Source organism: Thalassophryne amazonica, chromosome 20 (assembly GCF_902500255.1).
Source record: "Thalassophryne amazonica chromosome 20, fThaAma1.1, whole genome shotgun sequence".
NCBI classification, from domain to species: Eukaryota; Metazoa; Chordata; class Actinopteri; order Batrachoidiformes; family Batrachoididae; genus Thalassophryne; species Thalassophryne amazonica.
Genome location: NC_047122.1, coordinates 33,836,482 through 33,861,545, shown reverse-complemented (window position 1 = coordinate 33,861,545; position 25,064 = coordinate 33,836,482). Strand labels below are relative to the sequence as shown.

At 40.8% G+C, this 25,064-nt stretch overlaps 1 protein-coding gene and 1 long non-coding RNA gene across 2 annotated transcripts in view; one reads left to right on the top strand and one right to left on the bottom strand.

The window, feature by feature from the left end:
- skiv2l (SKI2 homolog, superkiller viralicidic activity 2-like) overlaps positions 1–25,064 on the bottom strand; it is a 35,568-nt gene that overhangs the window by 3,877 nt on the left and 6,627 nt on the right. Inside the window, exons 5-27 of the mRNA XM_034160234.1 lie at positions 22,470–22,584; positions 22,314–22,388; positions 22,174–22,227; positions 21,903–22,063; positions 21,600–21,755; positions 21,321–21,466; positions 20,524–20,670; positions 20,366–20,450; positions 20,162–20,268; positions 19,249–19,395; positions 19,006–19,102; positions 18,649–18,861; positions 18,127–18,237; positions 14,187–14,298; positions 12,121–12,239; positions 10,028–10,159; positions 9,797–9,934; positions 9,605–9,709; positions 9,316–9,451; positions 7,456–7,582; positions 7,139–7,349; positions 4,134–4,244; positions 3,299–3,517 (exon numbers count right to left, since the gene is read on the bottom strand). Of these exons, the coding sequence (XP_034016125.1) occupies positions 3,299–3,517; positions 4,134–4,244; positions 7,139–7,349; positions 7,456–7,582; positions 9,316–9,451; positions 9,605–9,709; positions 9,797–9,934; positions 10,028–10,159; positions 12,121–12,239; positions 14,187–14,298; positions 18,127–18,237; positions 18,649–18,861; positions 19,006–19,102; positions 19,249–19,395; positions 20,162–20,268; positions 20,366–20,450; positions 20,524–20,670; positions 21,321–21,466; positions 21,600–21,755; positions 21,903–22,063; positions 22,174–22,227; positions 22,314–22,388; positions 22,470–22,584 (3,024 nt within the window). The remainder of the gene's footprint in view (positions 1–3,298; positions 3,518–4,133; positions 4,245–7,138; positions 7,350–7,455; positions 7,583–9,315; positions 9,452–9,604; positions 9,710–9,796; positions 9,935–10,027; positions 10,160–12,120; positions 12,240–14,186; positions 14,299–18,126; positions 18,238–18,648; positions 18,862–19,005; positions 19,103–19,248; positions 19,396–20,161; positions 20,269–20,365; positions 20,451–20,523; positions 20,671–21,320; positions 21,467–21,599; positions 21,756–21,902; positions 22,064–22,173; positions 22,228–22,313; positions 22,389–22,469; positions 22,585–25,064) is intronic.
- On the top strand, positions 19,005–19,500 carry LOC117501379. Its single transcript, XR_004558025.1, has 2 exons — positions 19,005–19,098; positions 19,245–19,500. It is a non-coding gene; the product is annotated as an uncharacterized LOC117501379 (long non-coding RNA).

Below are 25,064 nucleotides of genomic sequence, written 5' to 3'. Positions count from 1 at the left end.
ATACATATATATATACATATACATACACATACATATATATATACATATACATACACATACATATATATACATACACATACATATATATATACATATACATACACATACATATATATATACATATACATACACATACATACATATATACATATACATACACATACATATATACATATATATATATACTCAACAAAAATATAAACGCAACACTTTTGGTTTTGCTCCCATTTTGTATGAGATGAACTCAAAGATCTAAAACTTTTTCCACATACACAATATCACCATTTCCCTCAAATATTGTTCACAAACCAGTCTAAATCTGTGATAGTGAGCACTTCTCCTTTGCTGAGATAATCCATCCCACCTCACAGGTGTGCCATATCAAGATGCTGATTAGACACCATGATTAGTGCACAGGTGTGCCTTAGACTGTCCACAATAAAAGGCCACTCTGAAAGGTGCAGTTTTGTTTTATTGGGGGGGGATACCAGTCAGTATCTGGTGTGACCACCATTTGCCTCATGCAGTGCAACACATCTCCTTCGCATCATCCGTGAAGAGAACACCTCTCCAACGTGCCAAACACCAGCGAATGTGAGCATTTACCCACTCAAGTCGGTTACGACGACGAACTGGAGTCAGGTCGAGACCCCGATGAGGACGACGAGCATGCAGATGAGCTTCCCTGAGACGGTTTCTGACAGTTTGTGCAGAAATTCTTTGGTTATGCAAACCGATTGTTCCAGCAGCTGTCCGAGTGGCTGGTCTCAGACGATCTTGGAGGTGAACATGCTGGATGTGGAGGTCCTGGGCTGGTGTGGTTACACATGGTCTGCGGTTGTGAGGCTGGTTGGATGTACTGCCAAATTCTCTGAAACGCCTTTGGAGACGGCCTATGGTAGAGAAATGAACATTCAATACGCGAGCAACAGCTCTGGTTGACATTCCTGCTGTCAGCATGCCAATTGCATGCTCCCTCAAATCTTGCGACATCTGTGGCATTGTGCTGTGTGATAAAACTGCACCTTTCAGAGTGGCCTTTTATTGTGGGCAGTCTAAGGCACACCTGTGCACTAATCATGGTGTCTAATCAGCATCTTGATATGGCACAGCTGTGAGGTGGGATGGATTATCTCAGCAAATGAGAAGTGCTCACTATCACAGATTTAGACTGGTTTGTGAACAATATTTGAGGGAAATGGTGATATTGTGTATGTGGAAAAAGTTTTAGATCTTTGAGTTCATCTCATACAAAATGGGAGCAAAACCAAAAGTGTTGCGTTTATATTTTTGTTGAGTATAGGCATCGGAAAGACAACAAATACAGTATAATTTGTCAGCATTAACAGAAGAAATACTAAGATGATCACCAGCCACTAGCCCTATGTTTCACTAAAAGACCGAGAATTTAGATAAAGTTGAGGCCACAGGTCGCTCTGTTTCCTAATAAAATGAATTAAAAGAGTAAAAAGCATAGTAACATACTATGCCAGTGTGCTAGCCATACAAAAGGGAAAGTAAGTGTGTTTTAAGTCTGGACTTGAAAGTCTCCACAGAATCTGACTGTTTTATTGATGCAGGGAGATCATTCCACAGAACAGTGGCACGATAAGAGAAAGCTGTGTAACCTGCAAACTTTTTATTCGCCCTGGGGACACAAAGTAGTCCTGCACCCTGAGAACGCAGAGCCCGGGCCGGTACGTAGGGTTTAATTAGGTCAGTTAAGTAGGGAGGTGCCAGTCCGTGAACAATTTTATAGGTTAGTAGCAGAACCTTAAAATCTGATCTCACAGGGACAGGAAGCCAGTGAAGAGTTGCCAAAATGGGTGTAATGTGGTCAAACTTTCTGCTTCATGTCAAAAGTCTGGTAGCAGCATTTTGAACCAATTGGAGACCCCTAATGCTAGACTGCGGTAAACCAGAAAATATAACATTACAGTTGTCCAATCAAGAAGAGAAAAACGCATGAATCAGGGTCTCAGCATCAGCCATAGACAGGATGGGATGAATCTTCGCTATATTTTGCAGATGGAAGAAAGCAATCCTTGTAATATCTCTAATGTGGAGGTCAAAGGACAACACAGGATCAAAAATTACCCCAAGGTTCCTCACTTTGTCAGTGTGACGTTTGACACACGAGCCTAGGCTAAGCGTTACCTGGTCAAATTGATGCCGATGTCTCACTGGACCAAGAACCATCATTTCAGACTTATCAGAGTCTAAAGGTAGGACGTTGTCAGACATCCAGCTTTTCACTGATGCAAGGAAATCTAAGGATTTTATGTGGATGAGATTACCAGCAGTTATCGGCATGTATAACTGAGTATCATCAGCATAGCAATGAAAGGTAATCCCAAAACGCTGCAATATGTGCCCAAGGGGTGCTATATAAAGGGAGAAAAGCAGGGGGCCTAAGACAGACCCCTGTGGAACACCAAATTTCATGTCACTAAGGTTAGAGGTAGTGTTATTGTACAAAACACAGTGAGAACTGGTGAGGTATGACGTCAACCATGCAAGGGCACTCCTAGTAATCCCAAAATGATTATACACTATTTGTCCTTAAGGGTGACTCTGCAGGAGTCTTCGAAGGAGGAGACAGAATGGTTGATGATGTGACGCCAGGCATTGCACTTCGCAGCTCGGGTTGCTAAGCGATACTAAGCTAAGCCATGGTCGATGTGACAAACACAGAGGGATTTCTTCAAACAGTCCTTGTATCGTTTCTTCTGTGCCCACATCACAATGGCCAGTGGACACCTCGCCATACAGCATGATCTTGGGGAGGCAATGGTCCTCCATTCTGTCAGAAGCTTACTGTAAATCCACAAACACAATGTAACTCTTTCTGGACTTCTCCATCAGGGCTGTCAAAGCAAACACTGCATCTGTAGTGCTCTTTCTCAGCAAGAAACCACACTGCTGCTCACGGAACTTCACTTCTTTCTAAGGATACCTTCTACTACTCTTTCCCATAACTTCATGCTGTGGCTGATCAGCTTCATGTCTCTGCAGTTACTGCAGCTCACCTTTATTCCTAAAAATTCCTTATTCCTAAAATAGTTTTCTGAAGAGAAACAGAAAGTAGATAAGAGTGTCATATATGCACTGGATATGCAAAAAGTGTAGTTGTGATCAGATCTGAAAATGTAGGACACATACATAACACTGGAGCCAGATTAGCTTGTCACAAGTGTATCAGAAGGTGACTTTGCCATTCAGTGACACCTACAGACAGTGCGGAGGGTAAATAAGAATTCTAAGTTAAAAAAAACAAATCCACAGTTCCACTCCTTACCTCCTGCAGTGTGTTGGTAATGTGAGGCTCCACCTGTGTGTTCTGTGTGAAGATCAAACAAGACAGCAGGGCGGCGCTCTCCTCTGGTGCCAGGGGGCTCAAGACGTTCTCAAACAGTAGCTCCGTCAGCAGCAGTTCGTGGCTGCTGATCTGACATGCTACGCGGCCTTTCAGCTGCACCGCGCCGCTGCTATCGATGTACTGCAGCGACTGCAGAACCTGGAGAGCACCACCAGGACAGTAAAGCATTCACTGGGTTTGTACGGAATGACCTATGCTGCTGAAACTGTAACCATGCAAATGTTTCACCAACTTCACTTGAATTAAAGACAAAGTAAAAAAAAACAAACAAAAAGAGGCCAGATTTAAAAAGAAACAAAGAAAACAAACACACACATGATCTGAACTAACTCATGGTGCCCTGTGCAAACATTGATAAGCGACACTTTTCTGCAGAAGGCTTTTACAAAGTACAGTTCAGTGATTTTGACCTTTGACTACAAAATCAATAGGCTTCCGGGGGGGGGGGGGGGGGTCATCATGCCTTAACACACTTCACAAGTTTGGTGGCAATCAGGCAATTAGGATAGTGGTTGCTGCATTCACAAGAGCTTTACAAAGTACCACCAGTGACCTTGACCTTTGACCCCAAAATGAATAGGTTTCTTGGGGTCACTATGGGTAACGCATATACCGAGTTTTGTGACAATCGGGTCAGTACTACTGAAGTAATCTTGCTCACAAGTGCAGGGTTTGACATCATCCTGAAAACTAAATATGACAATCCAACTTTACGGCTTATTGCTGTGTAGCACATCAAATGTCTGATACAAACCTTGATCCTCTGGTGATATTCAGGCAGCAGAGACAGAGACTGATCCGACACAAGGAACAGCAGCCTGTCCAGCTCTTCCTGCATACTCATCCTCTCCTTCACCCGTGCAAACTGAAACAAACACACATTATTCATCTCTAGCGGCACAATAACAGCATCGAGGTACCTGACCTCATTTCGATGGGAAAAAAAGCAATGCTGCATTTTAGCAGTGAAGAAAACGACTCCTGTTGTACATTCATCATGTGTAATTTTTGCGTGAAAATAAAGCCACTGACGTTAATTATTTAACAAAGCAGCTGCAATGTATCAGCGCTTATTTTCCAGTACATACAAAACTGTAGAAATATACAAAGAACGGTGAAGCTGCTGTGACAAGGTTCTGATTTTGCAATGAAGAGATTGTTGCTTTACAGCGGAGATGTACACGTGTGCGAGATTGTGTAAGTGACACTCTGTTCCTGTGAGAGTGACGAGCTGCAGCTTCTTGCATTCTCGTGTAATTATAGAACATCTGGCTCCATCTTATCACCTACACCAAGCTGCCAAGAAAGCAGGATATGAAACATGAAAGCAAAAAACTCGAGGGGGAAATCTGAGGTTATGATTGTGAAATAAGAGATAAGAAGAGGAATGATGGAAGGATAAAAGCCAGCTGACAATGGAGTGAAACAGAAGGGGGATTGCAAATATTTGCTTTCTGACAGTGTCAAACATTTGTATTTCTGCTTTAATGCTGTCAAACAAATGTGCATGAACTGTGGATTACCACTGTTTGAGTCCATTCTACAAAGATGTCCTGATGCTCAACTGCAGCTACATCACAGATTTAAACAGGAAAAAGAAAAACAGCAAAGAGGCACCCAACACTGAACATAAGAACTCCAGTGATGCCGGCTCAAATCACATAAAATCCCTCAGATGTTATCAACTCTTCAACTCTGCATCTACTAACAAGATTAACAGCTGCACTGATGCTGAAAACCTGTGTCAGGCTACATTTTTCCCACACAGAAAACTGATCAGGAATTGATAAAGAATCGGACTGATAAAACAGAATTGATAAACAAAATGTTATCAATTTCCATCTTGAGATGTCAGCAGGTGTTTCAGTCCGAGTTGTGACAATTTGACCAAACAGATGGTTTTTCACTGTGAGTTGAACAGTGCACATGCAAAAGGCCAGGCATGCTCAACAATTCTGCAGTATGGTGGTCAAAGCACAAGAGTGCACACTTTAAAATATGTAATAAAGATGTATGTAGCCAGCAGGAATGTACATCTGATACACAAAAGAACGTGGGCCCTATCTGCACAATCTATAGGGCACGGCTTAAAGTGCATTACGCAAGTGCACCAATCAGATGGTCACCTGCCACTGCCCTTACAAGTCGTGTGTGCTTGAATCTGGTGCATTACTATTTAGATGGTGGACTCAGATGATAGAACTGAGTTTGTGTGTGAATGTAAAGCCATCCACCAATGCTGCCTGAGGTGATGAACTTGAGTGCCTTGTTCCATATTCCTTCAGGGGTATCCTTCTGCTGATCCTTGACCTTTTCTTGGGCAACGCCATCTTGGTGCTCATTGCTTATGCACCCAGACAGGAAGCCAAACAATGGAAAAATATTAAAATTCTGTATTTTTTCCATTAGGTTTTACCTTGATTTTATCTTTTATTTTTGTTTTCAATGAATTTGGGTGCTGGCCATGAAAATGGCAACTGCATCAGTCTGAAACTAGCAGGGAGATTTGTGACGTGCTGGATGTAAGATAAATCTTTACAAAACTACTCAGTGACATTGCAATGTACATCTAAATAATACAAATCTCACTTAAAAAGATAAAAAAACACTCTGCAAATACCAATATTTTGCAAAGTTTTAGGTACCTTTTTTCACAAAAATTTGCTAATGTGTTTGCAAATCAACGCCCTAATTAGCATATCCATGCATTTCATTGCAAAGGTGTCAACAATTTCAATTTATTTAATTTAATATAGCACCAAATCACAGCAAAGCTGCCTCAAGGCTTTCCCCACAACTACATATTTATGTTGTGATTTTGATATCTCCTATTAAATATTCTTCAGTCATTTCTGGAAATGAAGTATGCAAATTAGTAGCCACATTAGTATATTTGTATATCTCATCCATTTTCTGTTCCAATCATATATTTGAAAATATAACATCTATTATGAAACCTTCTCCGGTATTGCCTACACTGCAATATGAAACTATCTGAACGAAACATCCTCAAATTCTAATGAGCTCTTCTACTCCCCCTACAGTGTAAGTATTAAGTATTTACCGCATATATTATTGCTGAGCTTTCATACATACACACAAGGAAATTCACTTAATCCTCAATATAAGACAATACACTCACCGGCCACTTTATTAGGTACACCTGTTCAATTGCTTGTTATCACAAATATCTAATCAGCCAATCACATGCCAGCAACTCAATGCATTTAGGCATCTAGACGTGATGAAGACGACTCGGGATTTACGTGACTTTGAACATGGCATGGTTGCCGGTGCCAGACAGGCTGGTCTGAGTACTCCAGAAACCGAGATTTCCATGCACAACCATCTCTAAGGTTTACAGAGAATAGTCCGAAAAAGAGAAAATATCCAGTATGCGACAGCTGATGTCAGAGGTCAGAGGAGAATGGGCAGACTGGCTGAATGGCCGACTACATGATGCCACCATGTCAATATGGACCAGCATCTCTGAGGAATGGTTTCAACACCTTGTTGAGTCTAGGCCTCAAACAAATAAGGCAGTTCTGAAGGCAAAAGGGGGTCCAACCCAGTTTCAGCAAGGTGTACCTAATAAAGTGGCGGGTAAGCGCATGTCAGTTAACCACAACATCTGATCAGAAGTGTCTGCCATTTAATGTTAACAACAAGAATGTGTCCAAACAGACGCAGGCTCAACCTTACTATGTACAGTACATAGTGCCGGGACATTAAACAAAATCTTGACACTCCAACACTGACCTGCTCTGAGAACATTGGTGAGTGGATGCAGTTATAATCTTTGAGGCTTTCCTGCAGCACGCGGAGCCTCATGGAGCTCTCGACCACATCAACACTCTTTAATTGGAGATCATTGACAGGGTCAAGGGTTGCTATCCCCCCAGGACAGGCCTCAGCCAATCTCAGGAGCTCCTGGGTGGCTGTAGAGATGGCCTGGCCAGGAGGATCATGCCTGACGAGGAGAGAGAAATACTGAAAATGGCATTCTGGGGTTTTATTACTGAGGAGATGTTTCAGACTCTCATAACCCAGAATAAAGACATCAAACACACTGGCACCTGAATCGTGGCTGTTGCCTCTTGTTGTAGTTATCGATGATCCTGTCAGGAATCACTTTGATGGTTTTCATCGTGATAGCTGAAATGTCATGTAGCTTCAGTTTCTGTACTGTGTGGCTACATGGACCTGACAAGAAGATTAAAAATACACAGAACACACAACCTTCAAAGTTTATCGAAGATCGGGTCGCAGGGGCTGGAGCCTATCCCAGAAGTCATAGGGCGTGAGGCAGGGTACACCCTGGACAGGACGCAGGGCCACATATAGACAAACAAACACATTCACACCCGCACGCACACCTACGGACAATTTAATGTTTCCCATTCACCTAACCTGCATGTCTTTGGATGTGGGAGGAAGCCGGAGCACCAGGAGGAAACCCACACAGACACGAGGAGAACATGCAAACTCCACACAGAAAGGCCACAGGTGGGAATCGATCCCATGGCCTTCTCGTTGTGAGGCAACAGTGCTAACCACTAAGCCACTGTGCTGCCCCATACACAGAACATACACTTTAAATATACTCGCCATTGTAAATGTACATGCCTGGAAGATTCTGGGATAAACACAGTCAAGAGGAAACCAGAGTGTGAATCTGCATGAGGATTTCGTTGGAACTGCAGATACTGCCTCTATTTTGATTGCTTTAAATAGCAATTAATCAACTGATTATTTTGACAATGAATTATTATACCAATGCACATCAAATAGTTCATCCAGGGGTATTTTCTTTAGTCCTATGTCCGTGGACAGTATGTCCAAATTGTATAAAACTTCGTGGACCAAATGAGGATCAGCCAAGAACAATGTAATTTGATTCAGACAAAAATCTGTTAGAAATTAAGGTCACAGGTCAAGGTCAAATTATGGGCCCAATGCTAATGTATACGGGCATTTAGAAAGGCTGTTCTGAGGATTTGGTTAAAGCTCCAACTACGGTTGTTATTAAACACCAATATGAAGTCCTACACCACATTTCTATTGGTCACATGACCTTTGACCTTCACTGACCTTGAAAAGTCAGACTCATTTACAATAGCTATTGTAAGTTATTTGTTAAAAACCCACCTATTGTTACTATGAAACACTAATATGAAGACATATTTCAATTTTTTCCTTGGTCACATGACCTTTGTCCTTGAAAAGACTTTTAAAGATTAAACCCAAGGTCATAACTTTTGAATTCAAACAGTTTGAAGTATGACTTAAACATGTTGGAAGGATTCATCTTACACACGGATAAAGTGGTTCAATTTTGAACTGAATTAATCAAATACGGCCACACAGATCCACATTTTATGGCATCACTGGATTAAAAAGAAATCATTTGTACAAATTGGGGTCAATGTTACAAAAAATATGCAATTGCAATTCTCAAAACTGAAAATATTGAGATGTTGCAATGGCATCCAACAAAAGTCCACAGAAGAAAACCATATAAAATTATGTTATCTTCATTTATTCCCAGTTTAAACCACTGTTTATACGGCTTAAAGCCCCATCAAAACTGCCAGTTTAAATAGGTTTAAAAACCCATTTAAAAATGCCTCATTTCATCTTAAAGGGCATATTATAAAAAGAAGTCTAAAACCTGTTGATCAGTAATTTATGATGACTGCAGCTTTTTTTAAACCACTTTAACCTTTGGTCCATTTAAATTTGGTTTAAACTCAGGTTAAACCAGCATATTTCAGTCATATTTCAATGTTTTATCTTTAATTATATAAAAAAGAGCAAATTCTCTATTTAAAAATTGGGGGAAAAGTCAAAGCTCAGCCAATTTTCTTTGTAAATGACTTAAGCTATGGAAATTGGTGATTAGATGATCTGCATCATTTCAGTGCCGGTCAACCAACCTTCGGGTATAAAGAGAGCCGTATTATAGAGGTGAGGAAATGCGGTGTGGTCAGTGACTTTTCCGTCACCTTCCTCATTTCCCTTCTCACAGATGATGAGAGCCGTGAACGTGCGGTTCACAGAGTCACTGGACACCTGGTGTGGAGACATAACAGACCAGAGAAACTATGTATCACGAGACAACTCACACCAGGAAATACATAGAATGTTAAGATGTTCACAGTCCGTCATTGCACCCCAGTTCCAAATTTCTATTGTTATACGTCAAGCTTTCACAAAAGCACCAACCTGTAGGATAACTCCGAGAGCGTTGAGATGCTGTTTGTTGTTCACCACCACAACTCGACCTACAGACAGAGCTTTGAGCCCACTGACAGACTCCAGTACTGCGCACTAAAAAACAGCAAATGCAAATGATGAAGCGGCAGATTCAGAATGCATGAATTAGTGCTTCACTGAGTTAATTTTTTTTAAGAGGACCTGCAGGGTCTCGGTGATGATACGCAGCTCTGTGATGGTGTGGTAGTACAGCAGCAGATCAGACAGCTGGCCTTCCGTGTCCAGAGGCAGCAGGCAGGACAGTGCCTGCTTGAGCTGGTTGATCCTCTTCTCGTGGGCCTATCACAGGAGGAAGAGGAGGAGGTGAAGAACTTTTATACAGTAATACGCTGTCCTGCTTTGTTCTGGTGGTATACTGCGGCTTATGTCAACCTGTGTTTCTCTGTGGCTTTCAGAGAAGCTCCTCCTCATCATGTCGGTCACACGGAGAGCTTCGACCCGCAGCAGGTTGAGAATCATGGTGTAGGTCAGTCTAAACTGAGACTGCAGGGTGGTCGGCTTACCCTGAACCCAACGGAGAAGATAGTGTCAATTTTAAAAAGGCATTAAAACAAACAAACATGGAGTGGTAAAGCACGGTGCTTGTGCAATGCTACGACGAGGCAGCAGAAAGCAACTACGCTATGCATCAACAAAAAGGTGGTCCAAAGTCAAACGCCATTTATGCAATGCAATAATGAGATGTGCCTTCAACAGGTGGGTTCACAAAGGGCCAATGCTCTGTTTGTACAGCCAGGGCTGCGCATTATGGGATGTCTGTGCATTATGGGATGGAGGAGAACAGGTGGATGGAGATGGAGGAGGTGTTGTTGCAGGAATGAGGTGCTCCTCTGCTTCACCTCAGGCAGCCTTGGTGACTGCCTTCATAAATATTCCACTGGTTTGTTTCAACACTTTACATGCATCAGTTTCCTCCTCAGGAAACACCTCACTTACATCCATCATCTAAACAGCAGTGCACAAGGCTCTAGCGCACATGCCTCTTAAATGGAATGACAGTCTGATTGGTTTAATTCATGTTATTCCCCCCAAAAAACACTCACGACTAATAAATAAACTATACTAGAGCACTGCACACAGAGCGCAAACCGCCGCCAACACTAGTTTCCAGTTCCAAAATTTTTACCTTGGAAAAAATTTTCAAGGTCAAGATCCTGTTAGAAGTGGCTTTTCATAAGTTTAATTACATGTGATCAAATGTCAGGAGAATGTATTTAGTTCATGCACTTGAATCAAAGCTTATTTTGTGGTGGTGTTAGGTTTATTTTCCCAACTTTTTCAGTTTCTGAATTCTTTTTCAGATAATTTTCACAGAACATTGGTTATCTCTTTTGTCATTGCTTTTTGGCACTTGGTTTCTGACAGATAACGGGAAGATAAACAAACAGGCATAAAATTGGAATCTCCATCAAATTTTGGTTGTGTAGGTAAATCCATAACAGAAAAATGAGAGTGATTGAGGCACTTTTGATTGAAACATAATATAAAATGTACATCAAATGTCCACAAAATCCACAATCTGGATCAGATTTGGGTCAAACTTTGTCAAGCGATAGTGAGTGCCTGTCTGCACCTCACTTTCAAATATGAGAGTGACTGGGGCATGTTTGATTAATATATGATGCAAAATATACATTAAAATGGGATTTCAATGTTAAATTTAAATGGCTTCAAAATCTGTCATCCGGATCAAACTTTGTCAGTCCATAAAGGATAACGTCCTACATAATGCTCTCAAATATGAAAGAAATCTGATCATTTTTACAGTTATAAATTTTTGAAAATTCATTCATTGTTAAAGGATAATTATTTTTCCAATTTTTCAAGGTTTTTCATGACTTTGACCTTTGACGTTGAAAACTGAATCAGTTCTTGCCTATCAGGATATGAATCCTCTGTAAAAACTTCACAATATATATGAAAAATTGTGGGTTCCAGGCTGTTCACAAACAAACAGGGTGAAAACAGGGCGGAGGTAATTAAATCCTTTGCTCTCACTGCATTACATTTTGCTCAGATTATTCACTGTGTAAATACCAAAGTGGAGATGGACACACCCTACATGCACATGCACTATGCACTTTAAATTATGTGGTAAAGAATGTCAAAATAGGGTCCTTTATGTTGTTTTTTCCTTTGTCACCCTTATTGATATGCAGCTGCACCAACAGATCAAATTACTTTTTACGCTGGTGAACAGCCAAATGAAACTCAAAACACACACTTCACCAAACCAGAATGTAGGGATAATTAGTTAAAATAAACCCACTTAATTGGGTGATTAAAACACATATAAACAATCCAACAACTTTCAGAAAACAAATCTACTTTATAAACAAGAAAAAAAAAATCACATTCAGAAAGGGCTTAACCTTAAATATGTTAACATAAGAGCAACTACAAGGCAGGCGGATGTTTCAAAACTAGGAAATTGGTTCTTCTATTGCAGACATGGAGAGTCTCACCTGCATCATAGTGTGCAGGTCCGCCATCTCGTGCACACCGGCTTTACACAGAATGATGACTGTGCCTGTAGGATCCAGACCTCTCCTGCCTGCTCTGCCTGCCATCTGAATATATTCACCTGAAAGTACAATGCAACACATCAAAGACATTACAAAATGTAGTTGTTGTTGTTTTTTTTTCCCCTCTTTGAAGATGAAACATGCATGAATGAATGAATAGAGCCTTTATTGTCATTGTATGTATGTACATATACATACACACAATGAAATTTGTCCTCTGCATTTAACCCTTCCTAGTTACAGTGTGACACAATCCAACCACTAGGAGCAGTGGGCAACCACAGTCTGACACCCAGGAACCAACTTCAGATGTAGTGACTCTGCCTTGGTCAGGGGCAGAGAAAGGAATAGACCCTAAGTAAGCATGTTTTTGATTGTGGGAGGAAACCGGAGTACTTAGAGGAAACCCATGCAATGATAATAAACAATGTAATTAACAATGAAGCAGGAAACCCCTGGCGTGTGAGACAGTGTGTCGTTGCCTAGAGCTCAATTTGGTGACTACAAGAAACAGCTTTGCCTGAGCAGAATAAACGACCAGCGATCGTTCAGTGTGTGATACAGCTGGTTCTGGCCCGGTCACATGGCATACGGCGATTCCTGAACGAAGGGAAAAAAGTAAAAAAGTCACAATTCATTGAGAAAATGTGGACAAAAGAGCTTTATCCCAGAATAGCCTGCGAAGCAAGAGTGCAAAAGGGACGAAAGAGGAACAAAACGAAACTGAAGCTAACGCTGATCTCGACACTATAACCAAAACGCGCCTGGAGCCACTGCGAAACCAACGAAAGTCCATATTTCTTCTTTCATTAGGTCTTCGTTGCCCTTCGTTAAGTGCCGTGTGACTGGGCCATTAGGAAATAGCATTGTCGACTGACACACAGGCCAAGACGGAACCACATCAAAAGAGGCCAAAAGGCTTTATTCGCATGTAATACACATTGCACCTTGGTGTGTTAACACCCACAGCTGGAAGCGGGACATGAAAGAGCATTAACAAATGTATAAAGCAGGAGCGGACAATCAGTTGCCACCTGGGCAGGAGTTCTGTTGGCAGACTAATATTAATGGTAAAGCGCATTGATCACTTGCTTAAGGTGCACTGACAGGAGCATGCCTGTGACTCACGCAATAACACGAACGTCGTTGTGACGATCCCACCTGCTGTGTTCACAGATGGACGCTGTTCTCTCTTCTACTGGCTGCCATGCGCTCTGCGCTGAATATATAAAATAATTATTTTGTGGCGGATTAATCATTTTTTTCTGCAAATTGCCCGTTAAAAATGGCTCTAATCACTTCCTGAATCACAGAGGAGGCTGCAGGCGGAGCCGTTTGCACGCATGGCCGCGCCCAACTTCCTGCAGAAAGCATTTTGAGCCATCTAAAAAGGTAATTATTTGTCATGTTTACATTGTCATGGCTTGGTAAAACAGTTGTGTGTTCTTTCCTTCTTGCCTGCAGCTGTCAAAGTATGTTTATAGCAGATTTAACTTCTTGTTATAATCTTTCAGACGAGATGCGCTCTGATACGATCTGCTGATGTCACCACTCATTCTGTTCACTTCTTCTTTACTCCACTTGACGAACTGCATGTAGTGTTGGAGATTAGATCGCGCCACACAGCATGACATTTGTTCGTGAAAGATTTTTTTGAACATTTCAAAATTCTCTGTGCACAATAGCACGCAGCGGCGCCCCTCTCGCGTCCTGTCTGCACCCGTTAAAGAGGAGTTTACTCTCCAGCACAACACAGGTCGTGCTGTGTCGTGAATCAAAGGCATGCTCGTGTCAGTGGAGTAGACTGATCACTATTATGTGAGTGCAGGACACTGTCTGCTGGAGAGGAGAAAGTCAGCTGAGGCTGCTTATAGTGAAATGTAACCAATAGGTGGCGCATGACTGCTACACATATCCCCCAAAATTCACCATACCAAAAAGAACAAAAGGATAGTAAATAAAGGATAATAAAAAGATACCAAATGTCAGTTTGGAGTGTAGCATACCAGGCAGCAGATTTCTAAAGCCACTCCCGTCATGTTTCCTGATGCTGTCAAATACCACGGTCCTGGCTGGCATGTTCACTCCCATGGCAAACGTCTCAGTGGCAAACAGCACCTTGGAGACAAACACAGGACTCAGAATGAATACTGGGTCTGCATGGCTTCACGAATTCTGCTTAAAGTGTGCTGTAAGACCATTTTAACCTAAGAAAATGGGTTGATGCTGCAAAAACAGTTTTTACACCCTAACAGGTGCTAAAATAGGTGTAGAAAATAAAATACAGGCGAGTGCGGACAGAGGAAAACATGAACACACTAAAGAAGGATTTACAGGAGCAAAACTGGGAAAAGGTATACAGTGAAAGTGATGTTGATAGTGCATATGAAACTTTTTTACAAATATTTACATTATTATATGATAAAAATTGTCCAATTAAACAAGACTACAGAAAACAAAAAAATCCAAGCTCAACCATGGATGACGAAAGGGTTACGAAATGCATGTAATAAGAAAAATGCACTGTATAGAGAATTCATAAAACTAAAGACTAAAGAGGCAGAAAATAGATATAAGAAATACAAAAATAGATTAACTAATATTATATGGGTATGTAGGAAGGAATATTATAGTAACATATTATATAATAACAAAAACAATATTAAAGGAATATGGGATATATTAAATAGCATTATCAAAAATGGTAATAAAAAACAGAGTTACCCTCAGTATTTCATTGATAATAATGTCAAGAAGGAAAATAAGGATGAGGTAGTCAACGGTTTTAATAATTTTTTTGTAAATATTGGAACAAGGTTGGCAGAAAAAATTCCCAATTCCCAACCTGAGGATTGGGATAATAATCTCATAGAAAGAAATCCCTGTTCAATGTTCCTCACAGCAGTGGATGGAAAAGAAATTATAGACATTGTGAATAATTGTAAATATAAAACATCTACCGATTTAAATGAAATTGATATGGTGGTGGTAAAACAGGTCATTGAATGGATTGTAGAACCATTAACATACATCTGTAACTTATCATTTCAAACCGGTAAATTTCCCAATCAAATGAAAATAGCTAAGGTTGTGCCGCTGTATAAGACTGGGGATAGACACCACTTCACAAATTATAGACCTGTTTCTTTGCTTCCACAATTTTCCAAATTATTAGAAAAGTTATTCAATAATAGATTAGACAAATTCATAAATAAACATAAATTACTTACTGATAGTCAATATGGATTCAGAGCACATAGTTCAACATCACTTGCATTAATAGAATCAGTTGAGGAGATTACAAACGCCATAGACCACAAATTACATTCAGTTGGAATATTTATAGACCTTAAAAAGGCTTTTGATACAATCAATCATGACATATTAATCAGTAAACTTGAACCGTATGGGATTAGGGGGTTGGTGTTGCACTGGGTGAGAAGCTACTTAAGTAACAGAAAACAGTTTGTGAAGTTGGGGGAATATACATCATCATGCTTGGACAATGCTTGTGGCGTCCCACAGGGGTCAGTATTGGGTCCAAAACTGTTTCTAATTTATATAAATGATATTGTCAATGTTTCCAAAATATTAAAATTAGTATTATTTGCAGATGACACAAGCATTTTTTGTTCAGGGGGGGATTTGCAGGAGTTACTGAGGAGGATCAGTATAGAAATGGGAAAATTGAAAATATGGTTTGACAGAAACAAATTATCATTAAACTTAAGTAAAACAAAATACATGTTATTTGGCTATTGTAATACAGACATACAGGTTCAGTTACAAGTCGAGGGGGTAGATATTGAAAGGGTACATGAAAATAAGTTTCTGGGGGTGATAATAGATGATAAGATAAACTGGACTCATATAAAACATATACAAAGTAAACTGTCAAGAAGCATTTCAGTTCTAAACAAAGCGAAACATATTCTGGACCACAACTCACTCCGCATTCTTTACTGCTCACTGGTTTTACCATATTTACAGTACTGTGCAGAGGTATGGGGTAATACTTATGAAGGTACAACACAATCACTATCAGTAATGCAGAAAAGAGCTATAAGAATTATTCATAATACTGGCTATAGAGATCATACAAATCCACTATTTTTACAATCCAAATTCTTAAAATTCACAGACTTGGTTCATTTTCAAACAGTACAAATCGTGTATAAAGCAATAAACAATTTACTTCCAGCAAATATTAAAAATATGTTTTTTAACAGATCAGGGGATTGCAGTCTGAGGGGGAAATTTAATTTAAAGCATCAGTGGGCACGAACAACATTAAAAGGTTTCTGTATTTCTGTCTGTGGGGTGAAGATGTGGAACAGATTGGGAGTGGGGCTCAAGCAATGTCCAAGCATGAACCAGTTCAAACAGCGGTACAAAAATATGTTTTTTTCTAGGTATAGGGAGGAGGAAGGGTAATGAGGGTTAGGGTGTTTTTGTTCTTTGCTTCGGCTTGTAAATATATAGTATTTTGTATGTAAGTAGGTATGTGTAGGTGTATATTTATGTTTGTGTATATATGTGTGTATATGTGTATGTATATATATATATATATATATATATATATATATATATATATATATATATATATATATATATATTGATATCGGTTTAGGTGTGTAGGAATCTATGTGTATATGTGGCAAAGGGTATTACTGGTTGTGGGGAAGAAGGGGTAGGGATAAATAAGCTGATGCTTCACCCTACCCCTTTTCGGACATGTTGGGTACACAGTAGGAACTTTTTTGTTGTTGTCTTTACTGATCTATCTTGTAATTGTTGTTGTATCAAATGTTCGAAATAAACAGTTTTCATCATCATCATCTTTGTAAATAGAAAATAGAGTACATCGCACAAACACACTGATGTCATGCTGCCATGAAAGGAGCTAAATTGCACACCAGAAACAATTTGGGGATTAAGAACCTGAATGATTTTCCAGTTTGACAGGTAATTGAAAAAAATAAGTGAAATCTTAGAGGCAAAGGAGTGCAATGGCTGATATGGCAGGAGGGTTTGGAAAGTTCTAATTTGAAATAGTAACATCTGGTGCACTGTCATACACAAAATTCACTGAAACGTAAACTTAGAATATGGTCAGTTTCAGTGTTATTCCTTCATCCACCTCTCTCACTCGGTTTTCTTCTCTTCTGGCAATAATTCTTGCCATATCATATAATCTTTTCCTGTTATTTGGATTTGTTTTTGCACCACAGTGGATGATGTGATCATCTTGTTTTCCTCAAGATAATGTAACCAAAGTAAATCACAAGCATTAGATTAGGCAAGAAACACCGTGAGATGATGAGGAAACTATTTCTAGCCCATAAGAATTTCTAAGAAATCCCTACCAAACGACCAACAAGGACTCTCTTTACAAAGACAGTCAAAAAAACAAACGTTCTTTTGTCAGGCAAAAGGAGTGGGGTGGTGGCCAAGTGCTTTGCGTGCTTGGTTTCAGTGTGGAAGGTTCCCAGTTCAAACCCCACTGCTGCCACGTTTCTCCATGTAATGTGGAGTTGCCTCAGGAAGGGCATCTGGCATAAAATCTGTGCCAAATCAACATGTGCAGTTAAAAAAAAAAGTCAAGGGAGCAGCCAAAGGGACTTACGGTACTTTTATTTTGTCAGGCAAAAGGGAAACGTTTGTAGAACGTGAAAACAAACTTGGGTCTCAACCAATTTTTGTGCAAAAATAGAGTAAACAAAGTGACTTCTAATGCTACTCCAATTCATATGAGCATCTGCGGTCACTAACAATCCCCCCCTTAATGGCTTATTTAATTGCTATCTAGATGATTCATATGGGCCATCAAAACTGATAGTTCATCATGCAAAATTTCGTGAATCCGTGAGCAAATGAAACGCTTGCATCTCTCTATCCCTCAGATCCTCCCCAACTTTGCTTTTGTTTTAATGAAGTCTGACGCACCTTTACCAGACCTCGTGAGAAGAGCATCTCAATGACCTCCTTCAGGATTGGCAGGATCCCGCTATGATGGACTGCGATTCCCCTCTTCAACAGGTTCCTCATGAGAAGGATCTAAAAGTTTATTGCAACAACTAGCCAATAAGTTGGACACTTTATTTTATTGTTAAAAAAAAGCCGTAAATGTTAAACTTTCAACATTATACTTATAATATAATCTTCTATAAATGAACACATGGTCCGATTCTCTACATCCACGTCAGCAGGAAAAATATGCCAAAAGTCATAAACAAATTACACTAGCACTGTATTCCCCCATAGTACCTTCTGATCTGACACGCCATCATATAAAAGATGTGATCACAATAAAGTGTAAAACAAACCCTTAAAATTCAAGGAGCGCTTCTCAACTGATGATGGTCAGTACATATTACATTTTCTTCCTTTAATATGACGTGATAGACAAACTGGACAGATTAATATATACATGTATAAGTCATATTTATTGTAATGTTTGTCGTTTACCTGAGGTAACTGTCGGTCTCCTCCTCTCAGGCGGCTTATGCTTTTTTGGAAGAACGAGTGGATCTCGGCTTTCTCTACCGAGGTTGTGAAGTCCATGGACTCCAGCGAGCGAGCGTTCTCGTCACAGCGTGTCCGAGAGAAGGTGAATGCAACGACAGGGGTCTGCTGCCGCTGGGACAAAAAGTGCAGGAGCGCCAACCACACCGCTCGATCCTAGTCGGCAGAATAAGAGGAACGCAATCGAACATGGGGATGAATAACAAGCAATAAATGATGGATGAACTCGGCCATCTTTGGATTATGTTATATAGAGAAAGAAAGTGACGAGGACAACAAAAGACAATGAATGTAAATGACCTGGCTGGCTGTGGTGTTCTGAGATGTGTTTTTGGTGCCGAATGTTTGGGCGTGTTTGCTGGTGCGCTCCTTCTTGGCATCTACAGCTGCATAGTACCTGAACAACAAACAAGACCCTTTAAAGCATTTTTCTGTGGCCACAACAGCAACAACCATTTAATGAAGTACTATAATATGCAGTAACATCTGGATATGTACTATTTCATATGTTTCAGATGCTACTGTGTAGTAAAAAAAAGGTACCCTTTAGTCAGGAAGTTGCCTGTAGCATCCACCAGCAGGAACATCTCTTTCTGAGTCTTAGTGCTGTTTCCAGTATATAGATAATGCTCCAGAGGCACAGGTCTCTTAGCTGTGCTGATCACGTAAATGTTCCTTTTCTTAATACGACTGGAAATAAAACATTAAGAGAAAGAAAAAAGTTCCAAAGACACAAAAATGTAAGTCAACAACAAGAACACATCATTCTAAAAATTTCTACTGAAATCTACCAGTGGAAAAAAAAACTATGACTGCAAATAATGGTGATTTTCTTAAATAATCTGTTGAATATTTCGAACCATCTGCTAATCATGTATGCAAAATATGAAAATCCTAAGGGGGTAATGAGCAGCATACTTGTCCCCCTCCCCCCAAAAAACCAAAGACTTTGGACAGAGACATAAAAATATTTTTTTTGAATTTATAAACTTTAAAGTACAACCCTGTTTCCAAAAAAATTTGGATGCTTGTTGGATGGACTTCTGTAAGAGTTTGTGATTGTCCTGGATAAAAATTAAAATCCGGGCTTTCAATGACTTCCTGGACTTAGCCAGCAGAAGTGTATCTGTAAGCAGTCTACTAGTAGAGCTAGTAGAACTTTTAAAGACAGTCATCTCTGCAGCGGAGCGATGCCTGGGAAGAGTATATGGAGATAGGAAGTCACCGGACAGAGATGTTTGAAGATCCTGGTATCTTTGCAGATCTCTGTTACTGTATAATTGTGAGACCTGAATGTGAACCGATTGATGGAATCACATTTTGCCTCCAGACCTGACCTGCTCTGACTCTTGACGTTCTGACTGAAACTCTCCCTCACCACATAAACTGATTACAGACATCACAAGTGTTCCTCTAATATTCTGTGTTGACAGAGATGTCAGTGTGGAGCACAAACCCAATCCACTCGCTGAACTCCAGTGCATTCGGCACTGTGGCGCTTAGGAGAATGATCCCAACGTGATCGGGAAGCATGATCAAAACCTCTTCCCACACGACACCTCTCTGAAGAAAAGGAAAGAAAGCCAAAAGAAGAGAACAGCCCATCATTTGTGACAGCGGTTGGCCGGAGATCAAGGGGAGGCAGAAATCGGTTTCAAACCTCTGTGTCATTGATGTAGTGAACCTCATCGAAAATCACCCACTCCAGGTCTCTGATGACCTCTGAGCCGTTATAAAGCATCGACCTGAGAGAAGAGAAAGGACTCTAGAAGTTCATTGGGTCTTATTTACAAAATCATTAATACCACTATCAAGTACCTGAGGATCTCCGTCGTCATGATGAGACACGAAGACTCTGGGCTGAGCTGGACATCGCCCGTCAGGAGTCCAACATCCCCAAATGTGTTCTTAAAATCTCTGAACTTCTGATTGGACAGAGCCTTGATAGGGGATGTGTAAATGGTCCTATCAGCACATATAATCAGAAAGAGACAGAACACGATGATATGCTGACAGATAAAATACCTTAACGGTACGACATTCATCAATGTCATGTCAAATAAAAAAATATTTTAAAACCCACCATTTTCATGTTTTTAGAAGAAATTTTTGTAAGAAATGGTTTGCTCCTATTGCTGGGATAGGCTCCCCCCCCCCCCCCCCCCCAACTCTTAATTGGAGTAAGTGAGTATAGAAAATGGATGGATCATGATTTACAACAGTGGGATGGGAAATTCCTCCAACCTTATAAAAATTCCTTAAAACCAGTTTAATCTTTTGAAGTTTTGCACTTTAATGATAATATAATACAAATAATAAAATACTTTTTTCTGAGGCCCTGAATGACATTTTGGATACCTGGCCTTTTGCACAGGCTCCAACTCATTTCCACAAAATCACCATGCTGGTGTCTTGATTTTACCAAACCCCAACAATACTGAATTTACAAAATAAAAAAAAGACAGACAGAAAAGCAGCTGAAAGCAGAAAATGTTCATAATTTTACCTGGGAAATAATCATAAATGAATGAATTCTCATATCCTATGAAAAGTCCCAGTAATTTAACACAATAATTACATTAGTCACAGTAATTTAACTGTAACAAAAAACAGACCTGGTCATGTGTTTCTGAGAGAGGGCAATGGCGTATTCGGCCACCGCTGTTTTGCCAGCTGATGTGTGTGCAGCTACAAAGACGGAGTTGTGATCTTCCAGCCGCAGCACGGCCTGCTTCTGGAAAATGTCCGGCTCAAAGGGCCACTGGAGAAGAGAAGCAGGTTCATCATCAACACACGCTGATTCACCATGAAATGGGACCAGATATTTGCAGAAACAACAGATTTGAGGACAGATATACACCATCGCTGCCACAGTCAGTGCAGGCTGTACCCACTTTGAAAGCCGGGTGTGGGATACGCTTGTAGAAATCATCGCAGGGTGAAGTTATGTCCATGGGGATGGCCCACTTTTTATTTTCCTCCATGTCGTGGTTGGTCTTAGATTTCTCATCTTTTCCGCTGCCTGAAGGACTCAATTGTGACACGGAATCCTGGAGACAGAGGAAGAGAACCAGATTTCAGTGCAGCTCATGTTTGGCTAGAAGCCTTGCCCCCGCCCCCCTCCAAAAAAACTAAAAAAAGCTGAGAACTTCATTTCCTCAGCTGGTCTACCCAACTTTAAAAAGCAGCTGCCTTACCTTGATACCGAGGTCTTCTAAACTATTTGCTCGGGGTAGTTTGGGAGCTCCTTTATCCCCGTGGTCTTCCTCCTTCTCCTCCAACTCAGGCTGCAAATTGATGTCATCACATGTAGACAGCAAGGACATGAGGTTGACCTCTGGCTTTGCCACTTTGGCAACTTCAAAATACAATTAAAAACAAAGAGCAAATAAATCATTACAGCAGGTCTGATTATAATTTACATTTGCCGTGTGATTGTTTGCACAGGACAACGTGATGAAGACAAACCTTTGTCACTGAAGTCCATCCCAGCTTTAAGTCCGGGAGGGACTCTGAGTAAATCTGTGAGGGGAAAGCAACAATCAGAAAGAGCTGTCTCGTCATTATTTTGTCACACTGCAAACAAAAAATAAAAAAGCGAAACTCACCCTTCTCAAAGTCTATGTCCTCCTCCAGCTCAGATTTCTTTTTGATTTGTTCCAGAGTCAGTTCCTCCATTCCACCTATAAAGCAGCATAAATATGTTACTGAGAAAATTAAACCCACTGGCAAAATTGGAAGAGGAGCTCACAAAAACATCTTACCAGGCAGAAAAGGATAGTTGGTGTTGCTTCCTCGCAGGCTCTCCGAAGGGGGTCCAGGTTGGCGTTGTAGTGACAGCGAGTTCTTTGACGACAGACTAGTGTTCTCCAGCAACACCTACAAGGCAAATTAAAATGCAAATATAGACTCTATAATTAACCCGTAAAAAAAAAAACACCTATGCACAAGCCCACAATTTATTGAAATGAGACACAGATAAAGAGAGTTATACAAGTGTGTAAAAAAATATAGAATCATCACATGTAGAGGATCATCAATCATCACATGGGCGAAGACGACGAAGAAGAGGAGGAAAACGTTGCCACGAACAGCGGGAGAAGAAGAAAACTAGAAGGGTGGAAATGAGAGTAGGGACTTTGAATGTTGGTAGTATGACTGGTAAAGGGAGAGAGCTGGCTGATATGATGGAGAGGAGAAAGGTAGACATATTGTGTGTGCAAGAGACCAAGTGGAAGGGAAGTAAGAGCAGGCGCATCGGCGGTGGGTACAAGTTGTTGTACCATGGTGAGGACAGGAAGAGAAATGGTGTTGGGGTCATTTTAAAGGAAGAGTATGTTAAAAGTATGTTGGAGGTTAAGCGAGTGTCTGACAGGGTGATGAGTGTGAAGTTGGAAATTGAAGGGGTGATGATGAATATCATCAGTGCATATGCCCCACAGGTAGGTTTGTGAGATGAAGGAGAAGAAGATTTCTGGAGTGTGTTAGATGAGGTGGTGGAGAGTGTGCCCAAGCATGAAAGAGTGGTGATAGGAGCAGACTTCATGGGCATGTTGGTGAAGGGAACAGAGGTGATGAGGAAGTAATGGGTAGATATGGTATCAAGGATAGGAATGGGGAAGGACAGATGGTAGTTGATTTTGCAAAAAGGATGGAAATGGCTGTGGTGAATACCTACTTTAAGAAAAGGGAGGAGCACAGGGTAACATATAAGAGTGGAGGAAGGTGCACACAGGTGGACTACATTCTTTATAAGAGATGCAAGCTAAAAGAAATCACAGACTGTAAGGTGGTAGCAGGAGAGAGTGTCACTAGACAGCATAGGATGGTTGTTTGTAGGATGACTTTAGAGATAAAGAAGAAGAAGAGAGTGAGAGCTCAACAAAGGATCAGATGGTGGAAGCTGAAGGAGGAAGACTGTTGTGTGAAATTCAGCGAGCAGGTGAGAGAAGCACTAGTTGGAGGGGAAGCAATTTTGGACAACTGGAAAAGTACTGCAGATGTGGTGAGGGAGACAGCTAGGGCAGTACTGGGTATGACATCTGGACAGTGGAAGGAAGACAAGGAGACTTGGTGGTGGAATGAAGAGGTCCAGGAAAGCATAAGGAGAAAGAGGTTGGCGAAAACGTTTTGGGATAGTCGGAGAGATGAAGAAAGTAGACAGGAGTACAAGGAGATGCGGCGTAAGGCAAGAAGAGAAGTGGCAAAAGCAAAGGAAAAGGCATATTGCGAGCTGTACAAGAAGTTGAATAGTAAGGAAGGAGAAAAGGACTTGTACCGATTGGCCAGACAAAGGGACAGAGCTGGAAAGGATGTGCAGCAGGTTAGGGTGGTAAAAGATGCACATGGTAATGTGCTGACAAGTGAGGAGTGTGTGCTGAGAAGGCGGAGGGAATATTTTGAAGAGTTGATGAATAAAGAAAATAAGCGAGAGAAAAGGCTGGATGATGTGGTGAGAGTAAATCAGGAAGTAAAAGAGATTAGCAAGGAAGAAGTGAGGGCTGCTATGAAGAGGATGAAGAGTGGAAAGGCAGTTGGTCCAGATGACATTCCAATGGAGGCATGGAAATGTCTAGGAGAGATGGCAGTAGAGTTTCTAACCAGATTGTTTAATAAAATCTTGGAAAGTGAGAGGATGCCTGAGGAGTGGAGACGAAGTGTGCTGGTTCCTATTTTCAAAAACAAGGGTGATCAGTAACTACAGAGGCATAAAGCTGATCAGCCACAGCATGAAGTTATGGGAAAGAGTAGTAGAAGCTAGGCTTAGAAAACAGGTGAAGATCTGTGAGCAGCAATATGGTTTCATGCCGAGAAAGAGCACTACAGATGCAATGTTTGTTCTGAGAATACTGTTGGAAAAGTACAGAGAAGGACAGAAAGAGTTACATTGTGTGTTTGTGGACTTAGAAAAAGCTTATGATAGGGTGCCAAGAGAAGAGTTGTGGCATTGTATGAGGAAGTCTGGAGTGGCAGAGAAGTATGTTAGGGTAGTGCAGGACATGTACAAGAATAGTGTGACACCGGTGAGATGCGCAGTCGGAATGATAGACTCATTCAAGGTGGAGGTGGGATTACACCAAGGATCAGCTCTGAGTCCTTTCTTGTTTGCAGTGGTGATGGACAGGTTGACAGATGAGATCAGACAGGAGTCCCCATGGACTATGATGTTTGCAGATGACATTGTGATCTGTAGTGAGAGTAGAGAGCAAGTTGAGTCTAGTCTGGAGAAGTGGAGATATGCTTTGGAGAGAAGGGGAATGAAAGTCAGTAGAAGCAAGACTGAGTACATGTGTGGGAATGAGAAGGAGCCCAGTGGAATAGTGCAGTTACAAGGAGTAGAAGTGGTGAAAGTAGATGAG